At 43.2% G+C, this 10,755-nt stretch overlaps 1 protein-coding gene across 1 annotated transcript in view; it reads left to right on the forward strand.

Moving 5' to 3' along the window:
- LOC104078782 (rho GTPase-activating protein 32-like) overlaps positions 1-4,330 on the forward strand; it is a gene marked incomplete at its 5' end in the record, with an annotated part of 101,238 nt that extends 96,908 nt beyond the window's left edge. The window contains one exon of the mRNA XM_009580562.1: positions 4,191-4,330. Coding sequence (XP_009578857.1) covers positions 4,191-4,330 — 140 coding nt within the window. The remainder of the gene's footprint in view (positions 1-4,190) is intronic.
- Positions 4,331-10,755: the final 6,425 nt, after the last annotated feature.

The following is a 10,755-nucleotide window of genomic DNA, read 5'->3' on the forward strand; positions in this document are numbered from 1 at the left end:
TTTTTTAAAGATCAGAAAATGCTGGTTGTGCTTAGCATCTCACAATGCCCAAAGTGAATCTGTCAAGTTATGTGGCAGTGGCTTACTTATCCAGAGAGCCCTGCTTCATGTCTTTTTTAGATCCTGCTAGTGCTAATCTAAACCTCATAGCAATAACCTAACGTTGGTAAAATTGGAGACTGTTTCCATAGATTTAACATTTTTTACAGTAAAGGCCTCATTTTGCACATATCGACCCCCCCCGGGATGTTGGTTGGAGTTCATAAATCAGTCTTAAAACTGGATATGCAAATACTGTAGATAGATATGTATTACAAAAGATATAAGATGTGTGTATATATATATTCTTTCCCCATGCACATACACACTTCCAGCCTGTTGGCATAGAGATTGTGCGCTGATAGCCTTGTAACGTGGGAAACAGGCACGTGGTTCCCATCCACACTACTGCCTCCAGGAGAAGAATGTTATTTGACAGCAAACTTCTTGTTTCTGGTGTGAAGGCTCAACGTTCTGAGCACCTTCCTGAGCGTGGGCCAACGTTATCAGGTGCTCTTCAGACAGAAAGGTAGAGACTTCAGAGAGGAAGGGGAGAACGGGGTTTGTATTTCAGCTATGATCATGGAGAGTGCGTGTGGTGAGGCTTCTTCCGCTGCACATATCCAAACCAACAGCAAGAGGCAGGGAATATTTAAACTGGGGTAGAGTTTTTAAGAATGAGGGCAAAATTTACTGCCGTGACTGGCTATATCCACTGATAAACAAATAACCTGCCAAAAAGTTTGGGAGGAGTCAGAATAGTGAATCCAGAATAGTACATATACAAATACAGAATACAAATACAAATACAGAATAGTAAGATCCAAGGAGTTTCCTTTGGACATACAGGTACGGAGAAAAGATTTTTTCTTAGTTTTTTCCTGTTTTACAGTCAAGTTCCTTGAATCCATGAGCCCTTCAAAGAGCCATTCCTGCAAAAAGTTAAGATAATAAAGGCAGGATTGGGCTTTTTGCCCTTTTTAACATGAAAACAAAGAATGGCCAGATTTCTGGTTACTTAATGCAACCTGAAAGGTTAGCGTTCAGAGTCATTCTCCTTCTTAAGCTGTTTGTGAGAGGGAAGAGTTCAACGCTAGAGCAGCTGTAATATCGCTGCTCAAAGGTATAAGGCTTATTAGCGGTTCTGCTTGTTTTTCATGTGAGATTAATTTCTTTTGACAGCCATGTCCCTTTGTGAGTCATGTAATTGCAACAGAGACTAGAAACTTGGCTATCGCCACGCACGGAGCACCACTGGAGAGATCATGTGCCACATCCCTCACATGCCTGAGCACTCCTCTGTGGTCTGCGCCGGTGGTTCTTGTTTATAACACTTCTGTGTACCAAAGATCATGGTCGCACGTCTCCTGTTACTAGTAATTTAGGAAGATACTTTATGTCTTTTTTAAGTTTGGAAGCTTTGAGGTCCAGACTTTGCTGGTGTTAGGGGGAAGTTACTTTCTGGGCTCGTGAAGCAGTTTTTAGACATTGAAGTTCTTTTCTGGCCCTCGGTTTCCCCAGATAAAACAAGCTGAGATCTGAATAGGGAGGCAAGGGCTGAGATACGTTTTTGAAACTGGGACAGAGTGCCTCTGAAAATGCGCTCTAAATCTTGAGTCTCCCAGCCATACCAAAGACCACTATTGTGCAAGTTGCAGCTACGTTTAAAATCACTAGCATTTGCCAACCTACATTGAGATCTATTTTATATAATTTTTTAAACTCTTTTTACAGTGAAAACTCTGTTTACAGTGATATGTGTACATAAGAGGTGTGTTTGCACTGGAATTGAGAATTAGCCTGCATACGCTGTGGTCACACTTGAGCCAGCTTTAAGCCCAGTTGTTCAGGTACCAGTAGCATCCACTTTCATCCTCAGCAGCTCAAGTTTTCTTGGGATTTGTGTGTTTGCTCAGCTGATTTCATCTCACCTCATTGTTTTTACTCTTCGTCCTGTGAGCTTGGCAGATCACTTCACTTAGACTTCTTTTTGCACGTAGGCATTGCTAGTTAAGAATACTTCAGGTCTAGAACATGCCAGAGAAGCAACACCTTAGAATGCATAACACTGAAATCTGGATTTCTCCAGCACTGTTTCTCTAATTGCTGTCTCTACAAATTAAATTGTTCATCTCCTGCAGTTTGTTCCAGAAGATATTTTAATTTAACTTTGACCTTTCTCTTGCCTTCTGTCTGTCCCTCTGCCCTCTTCCCACCTGACCTTAATTATGTGCAGATTTGGAGATGGATAGTGTAAAGCCAGGTTCTGCATGTGTTACAGAGGCTCTGAACCAGTCCCAGCTGAGCTCAGGTAGAGCCCATTATGTACAATTAGTCTCTCAGTGTCCTAACCAAGTCTAATACTGTACGTGATAGCAATAACCATTTACTAACACCCTAGGTTTGGTTACAGAAGCTAGATGTAGTTGAAACAGTTTATTCTTCTTCTTTTTTTTGTTTTAATATCTGATGGCTAGAAAAGCCAATGCCTGATTCTAAGAACCCGCCTTCTTGCAGGCAAATTTTCTGCAAGTTGATTTCATTCAAGTCAGTGAGCCCAAATCTGAAGAGCACTGCTTGACAAGGCTGGGTTTCACAGTGTGAATGCTCTGCAGTGTCAGTGGCTACGTGGCTATTAATCTGTGTCATAAATTAGCTTCTTCCCCCCCTTCCCCCCCCGACTGCTGAATTTCTAAATATAAAGTGTTCTTCTTTTCCCAGGCTTTCAATTTGTGCCTCAGAAAGATCTATCCAAAGAGTGTGCCAAACCCTATTTGACCATGTTCTGGAGGAAAGAACTTGCTTGAATAAGAGAGAAAAGAAATGTGGTTAAATACTATAGTTTTATGGCAATGTAAATGACCCTAATGCGTACCCAGTTGCACAGTGATAGCAAAAAACCAACTGTGTTGTGTTGTCATTGTCATGACAACGTCGCTAGAGCTTTTCAGAACTAACATTAGGTAAAATTAAAGTGTTCCAGTGGAACTAAAGAACTGAGATATGTCTCTGGTACATTTTAGGTACTTAAAACAATTTGATCATCAGTTACGGAGCGGTATTTTGATAACAGACATTTCAAATTTTTTTTTGTTTTGTTAATTCATACCTGAACTTTTGTTTTCTGGATCTCCTAAGTGCTTTGAAAGAAAATGTAAGTGGAATTTTAGGAGAGACTGAGTAGCAAACTCTGTAAGTTTTGTTTTCCAGCAGGCTAGATCAGGGCTTTACAGTAGGGCAGGCAGCATGTCATATTTCTTGCAAAGTGTTCAGACAACGTGTCGTCCTCTTATGTCCCTCTGTTTCATCTAGTGCCTTTGTATTGAGATTGAAATGAATTTGCAGGGTAACTGTGTCTTTCATAGAGATCATCCCGGTCTATTCTTTGGGTAAAATGAATAGGTTAATGGATATTTGATACTGATGCTAATAAATACAGCCAGTCAGAGCTCCCTTGGGTCCTGCTGTCCACAACGCTGGTATTACGTTTCAGTTTATGAAGGAGGCTAATGTTGGTGCAGTTCAGCGATTTTAAGCGCTTGGTAGTGCTTCTTTTCTAATTGTATTCCAGCTGATGGCAAATCTTCTTGTGGTTGCCTGTGTGTAAAGCTCTGCCTCTGCTGAAATCCTTGTCTGTATTTCCATTGTTACCTTCTAAAGTCACGAAAGGCAGATTTATTTTTTAACTAGGCTTTAAGGCTTTATTTTACTCCTGTAATAAGTGTTGTATGCTTCCTTTAAAAAAAGAAAATTTTTTAGCAGTATTATTTTGCTGGTAGTTTGCATCTTGGATATGTTAGGAATGCCAAACTTAGTCTTCCATAATTATGTTGCATTGCTTGCTTTCAGTGCAGTGAATTCTGATAAAGTGCTTATTTAATCTGCATTGCTCCAGTAATTACCTGTTTTTAGGAGAAAGGGATTTATTGCCATGACTGCCCAGGACTGCACACAGCTATAAGACATGCTATTGCAGTGGTTAGTCTTTTTAGGTCTTTAAATTCGTGTACAGAATTGAAGTACAAATCAGAACTGCAGCAGCGTTTTCCTGTTAGGTTTTCATTTCCTTGGAGTCTTCCTTTCTCTTCGCCTTCCCTCCCTTGTTTCAATGATTCTTTCCCCTTCTTTCTTTCCTTCCCATTTTTTGGCAGAAATAGAAAGGGATGAGAACTGTGGGCTGATCTGTGGAAATGCTGCTATATACAGAATTCATCTGGTCTTCTATGAAAGTCGCACCATGAAATCTGTGATTCTGCCGGAAAAGTATGAGTTTGAGAGAACAGCTCCCTAGAGCCTGTGTGCTAGGAACAGATACTGGCAGAAACTCTAAATTACAGATTCTGTGTCCATCGGGCAAGTATGCCCCGTGGGTATGTGTGAGCATCCCAACAGCAGCCACGGATGTCCTGTCCTGGGTACTAAAGAGTCTCTCTCCAGCCCTCTCTGGGGGAGTGAATTCAGCAGAAGTTGCATTTGGCTTTAGTAAGCCAAACAGCGTCGAGCCGTGTGTTTTGGTTTGCTTTCTCACCAGTGGTTTGGGAGGAGGAACCAGGCATGTTCTGTACCTGGGTCTGCTGCTCCAGTGCTCCCTTCCCCACGCGGGGGCACCGAAGCCCCCGTGGCTTCCCCCACAGCCAGCCATCGAGGCACAGCATTTCCACTACGATTTGCGCAGCTGAAGCTGTGAACTATCTTCTAAATGTCCCATTCCCCTTTTGCAAGAGGGCAAGATTTTTGATCCGTTTTCCTCTAGAGCTGCGTGAAAAGCCACCTGAGGATTACTGAGGTTGCTCCATAATTTATCATTTTAGGAAGCTGCAAGAGAGTTGCAGGTGCATACGGATGCGGATGCCAGTGAACAGCAGTTTTGGGGGTCCTTTGCCAAACTGGGACAAGTAGTGGATTTACATGGAGCTTAAAAATGTTCTCAAAGTTTAAAAGTGTCAATTATTTCTCCTGCGCGCTGCAATGAACCTCTGACTATGAGAACTGATTTTTGTATGTAACTTGCTTTTGAATTTAGCCTTCTCTGGCACATCTAAAATACTTTTCCTGTCCACCTAAATAAAATCTATAAATCTTGGCTAGCTCATAAGTGAGAGATGAGCAAAAATTTTAAGTATTTCAAATAAGTTCCTAAGGATACATAGCATTAGGAAGTCAATGTATTTTTTTCTTCCTTCTTAATCCTTTAATCCTTTAACAGTGCAGATGTTTTCTGACAGTAGTAGTAAGAACCGAGCATACATTTTGGCAGTATTTTTTTTTAGCACCCATGGTTGTGTTTCTTACCCACAGACTCTATGGAGTTTTAGGTAGCATTTGTAGTTGATGCAGTATTTGCAATCTGAACAAATAGATATTTTTGTAACATTTCCTAGGTGCTGTGGAATTTGAGAGTCAGGTATTTGTGAGTAAATTGGTTGATGTTTTCTTCAAGAGGCCTGGATTTGAAAGCATGGAGTGTTCCCTGTGGAAGAGATAAAAATTCCTGCTGTAAGGGTCCCGAGGAAGCAGGGTCAGAGGCAGAGCGAGCTTGGCAGGGAGGAGACTCCATGGTTTGGGGGAACAGTAGAAGAGAAGCCTGGCCTAAACCAAAAGGGCAGACTCTAGGGCCCCGGGACAAGGAGAGGGATACAGTTTGGTTCAGCTGTTTCATTTATATCTTTTTTTCTTTTTTACCTGAAGTAAAAAGAGAGTTTTCTAATCTGTTACAAGACCTGCTTGTCTAAACCTTCCCAACCCCCCCAAAGGGGAGCCTCTGTAATTTCAGAAACAAATGTCATGTGTGCAAACCAAGTAGTTTACAGGGATAAGTTATTGCACATGAGCATTGCCTTGTACCCTGCGTAATCACTCGCGCAAGCGCAAACCAAGTGGAAAAAGGTGATGGCTCTGGTGACCTTTTGGCTGCTTTGCACAGTATCAGTAGCAGCAGAGGCGCAGGGCATCAGTGAATGAGGCCTCTGTCTCCCACCCCAGATTTGCACTCATGTTTTTCCTGGCATAGCTGAGTCTGCTGTAAGTATGAAAAAGATTGCACCCAGAGCTGACGCAGCTTATCTGCCAAAAAAAAAAAAACCCAACCCAACAAGCCCACCCTGAAGAGCCAGCCGGGGTGTAGGCAAAGCCGTCCTGGCAGAAGAGCCCTTTTGCCAGCTTAGGTTATGTCAAGAGCTCTGCCAGGTGAGGAACATCTCCTGTCAGCATACCCTGCATCTCCACCGGGAGGCACTACTGGTGTAACTACAGCCTCGCGTCTCCCGAAGTCCAGGGGAAATGCCCGAAACGCAGGTAGAGGGAAGAGAGGGGTTCATTTCTGTATTCCCCGTAGTGCAGCTTCTTCCTCGTGTGTGGTCACTCGCAGCCTCTGAGGCTTTCTGAAGAAGTTGAACCCGTAGACAGTAGCTTCAGGCTTCCCAAATTTTGACAGGTAATTTTGTGGCAAGTCTCGGCCGTGTTTCCTAGGGAATTTTAATTGGAAAAGGAAACGAACAAGCGTGGTGTATGGATCTGTGCACAGTCTGTACGCATCAGTTCAGAAATAATTACATGGATCTGTGTACTGTGTAGGTAAGAGAGAGATGTATTAGTGTTTCTGTTAACCTTTTTTTGAGAGGTTGAATCCACGGAAATAGGATGACTACTTGTGAAGTAAAGCGGTAAAACTTGGCTGAGTGCAGGGGTGTTGGAGGCACCAATGTGCTATTAATAAGGCCAGCTTTCTTTTCACATGTTCTGTGCTTCTTTCTCGCTCTGCCTGCTCTCCACTTATTCAGGTTGGGGTTTTTTGTTATTTTTAAACTAGATTTTTTTTTCCTTTCCCACAAGCTCTGTCAAAATGGGACTTAACTCTAATAATAGTTGGCTTGAGCAAAACTCCGCAGTTATGCTAAGAGCTTTGAAATCATGGGAAAAGGTAGTTTGTTCTGCTCTGCTTTTCCTCTTCTTTTCTCCTGAGTAATTCTGTAAATTAGTGTGGGAGCCAAGTTGTGGCTGAGAAATATTTTCAGGCAGCTTTAACCTTAGACGATAGGACAGAGCTCTGATCTCTTCCTGCGCTGGCATATGGATTTATCAAGGGTCATGCCAGTGCATATCTCAAATCTCCAATTAAAACCTGGTCCTGTTAAGTTGACAAAGGCTGAGCAGCTACGCCATCACCTCTCGGTATGCAAAGGAGTGGTGCTTGGGCTCTGACTCCATCTGGCTGTCGCTGTGATGCCCGTAGGGATCGGTGATGTTGCTACATCTGCAAGAAAAGTGTCGGTGCGAAACTACAAGTTAATGTTAAAAGTGAGTGGAGCTGGAGAACGCACGCTGGCAAATCCATAATGTTTGTCTGGCTTTCTCAGAAGGTCTTGGTTTGGGCACAGCTATAGTGTGTGTTTGGGAGGATCCTCAAGCGAACACGTAGAAACGCATATTGTCCGCTGCTTGGACAAGATCTGCAGTGTGTTTCCACCAGAAATCCTGCACAAGCAGCCAAGGCAAGACTACTCCTCTGCCCTGCTCTCTCCGTCTCTCTCTGTCCTCCCTCCTTTTCTTCCTCTCTCCCTGGTAGTGAATTGAACTGCTGCAAGCTGCAGATCATAACATTACTCTGGCCTTTAGGATTTGCTTCACTAGCTCATGAATCAGCCTGTGTCTGTGATTAATTCAGAAGACTTTGCTGATCTGAAGTTTCATCTGCCGGATTTCATTTAAGAGCTTGTGTCAGTGCCGTGCTCATTCTTCTTCAGCATTTAATCCTGTAACTGCAGTGGGAAGCTTGCACCAAATCCTTTGACTTGTTCTCATGGGAACTTGCTTTTGCTAAAGGAAAGGCGAGTGAAAGTCCTCTGTTACCCGCTTGGCTATGTATTACATCATTCCTAACTGTGTTTTTACCTTTGTAAATGGAATATTTGGAATATTTTTCTTGCAAACCTGGACAGCCATGGCAGACCATGGCTACGTCCACCAAAAGAGCAAGTCACTACATGATTGTCCAGGTACTCTGTGACATGAGATACCTTTATGTCAAACCTGGTTTCTGTGAGCTCTGTGAATCAAATCAAATCATTTTGAGGTTATCCCGTGGCATTCTGTTGCATGGTGTGCTGTTCCCTTGGGTTTGTTTTTTTAATCTCCCACTCTGCTTTCATCTATAACCTTAGTTTCTCCCCAAAACCCTTTTAAAAAAAGGAGGAGTTTGTTTATTTGGGGGGTTCTTTTTTTGTGTTTTGAGAGTATTTGATTGCAGGATATATCTAGCTGAGTAAGAAAGCAGCATTGAAAAATACTGGCTGCCTAACTTCTAATAACGGCTTGAAGCTTCCTTCAGTGGTTAAATTTGCAAAACCAGAAAGTGGAAGAAGCTATGGGGTATATTAATAACATTTTTTAGGTTACTCTGCCTTCCCAGTACTTCTGTCTGAAATAACTTTTGGAGGATAGGTTAAACTTCTGAATGCTTTAAGGATTGAATTTGTCACAGGCGTGTGGATGGAGCCTTCTTGTCTATGATTTCCAATGCGTGGGCTTGTTAGCTGTGTTTAAAAAATAGACATTCATTATCTACCTCTTCTGCTCCACTGCAAGCTGATGAACACATAAGTAGCGGAGAATGCATCTCTTTCGTTTGCTTTTGTTCCTTAAAACTGTCTGGCAAAAGAAATTAGGAACAGAAAATAAGACCCACATGCAAAGGTTATGTTATTATTTTCAATCGAGAGATTCAGAAGAAGCAAGGGGGCATCCCAGTATGTTCAGTTCAGAGGAGGGCAAAGATCCCCTGACTAAGGCAGAGCTCGTAAGCTCCGGAGCCGGAGGAGTTACGTCCGTGTGGTATGTGAACAAGCTCTTTAGCCGTGATGCAGTGCTGTGCCAAACGCAGACTTGTTTCCAGGTGCAGAGGAGCCACATCCCTGGTTGCTCAGGTTTCTTTCCTATAAGAAAGGCGTTTTGTAACACACATTAAGTATTTTTCTTTACAGGAAACAAAGTGCAGGTGGGGGAAAGGTGTGCCATTGTACACCACACAATAAAATATCTCCTCAAGCACTGTTGATCATCAGAGCAATAATTTCCAAAGGTAATACCCAAATCTACAGTTGAGGGAGCTCTGTATCACTGGTGATGCAGCTGTTATATGCCTGCTCTGATTAGCAAAAATAGGATTGTGCGATCTCTGGCCCCAGTTTGAAACTGTGCACCAGCAAACTGTGCAAACCGGAACAGTTTGTCACAACGTGGTTAATCAGCCTTGTAGGATTCTGCCTGCAAAAGCTTGGCCTACATTAAAAATAGTTTTTAAAACCCCGTCATGTCAGGACCACGTAACACATCCTGGCAGTTTTGGGTAGCTGCTAGTGTTACTACTCTGCAGTCCTGTATACTGATTTGCTATTTTGAATTGCTGTATGTGCATTTTGCATGTAAATTTTGAATAGCGTTGCTTCTGTCGTATTCATTCCCCATTTGTGTTGGGATTTTAGCAACTTTTATCAATGGGTTCGAAGAACATTCCTGGAATGGTGAGTTGGTACCAGGAGGAAGATTTTGTATTCAGAATTGTATATAAGCATGTATAAAACCGGATTTAGGAGTCATGCTTGGCTGCTAAGGAAAAAAGTAATGTGATAGTATGGTCGTTGTCCAAGCAAAACAATTCCAGTAATAAATACCAAGTATAATAAGTAGCTGGAGAACAAGCATTATTTGGAGATATGAGTCAGCAAACAATTTTGAAAATAACACATTTGCTTAAGGAGAAACTGTGAGCACCAAAAGAAATGAGTTTTACCCTCCTGATCATCGAGATGTCTGCATAAATAGAAGCAGATTCCTCTTAAATCCTTCTGACCCTGAGGTTGTCCAACTTAACCTAGTGAGCCCACATTTTAAAGTGTGTGACAGCAATCACTGAGATTGATAAACTGCATTGCAGCCTCGTACGAACCGAGGAGCTCGGGGTCAGCACGGTTGAACAAGGCAGCAGCAGTATTTATTCCTGAAGCATGCCATAAATGCAGGTATCGCCACCGGCTTCAGTGGCGCTAGAAAAAGTCTTGGCTGAAGCGTCCTGAGCCCTGTCACCCTCTTGGCTTTTGTCCCTGCTGCTGGGTGCTGGCCTTGGTGTGGCGGAGCAGGGATGCCATAGCTGGTGGTAAAGGCAGGTTGCGGTGCGTTGTGCTTTCTGCTCTGGAGCGTGGTGTGCTGAGACGGTTGTTTTTCGGAGCTGGGCTGTAAACTAGGTCACTGTAAAACGATCCGTGTCATTTTGCTGCGTTTTTAGATAGCAGAACTCCTGGAAAATTTTTAATTGAGGTTGTTTTCAGTGATCTGATCGATGCGGCCACAAACTGTTGCTTAATAACCACTCGGAGTGGGAGGGGGCGTCATTTCTTTAGCACTGTAATTAGATTTACGGAACGGACACCATAGGTGCAAAGTGTCTCTGCTGTCCCCCGAGCTCGGGGCAGATGGGGCACGTGTGCGTGGCCCAGCCCGTGTCCAGTCGGCAAGTTTGGACGTGCTTCCATCGAAGCATTCAGGCATGCTCAACGTCTCTGCCTTCCTTTTGGACGTGCCGAGACAGCTTTTTAGCACGGACTTGAGGATTTGCAGCGCGAACGGTGAGCCAGAGACCTGCACTTAAATGACGGCGCAGACGTGCCCCTAACCTCTGCAGTCTTTACGAAATGGGGCTTTGGCCCCTCGGTGGTTTTTGGG

The sequence above is a fragment of the Fulmarus glacialis genome, unplaced genomic scaffold, assembly GCF_000690835.1.
Source record: "Fulmarus glacialis isolate BGI_N327 unplaced genomic scaffold, ASM69083v1 scaffold3596, whole genome shotgun sequence".
In the NCBI taxonomy this organism is placed as follows: Eukaryota; Metazoa; Chordata; class Aves; order Procellariiformes; family Procellariidae; genus Fulmarus; species Fulmarus glacialis.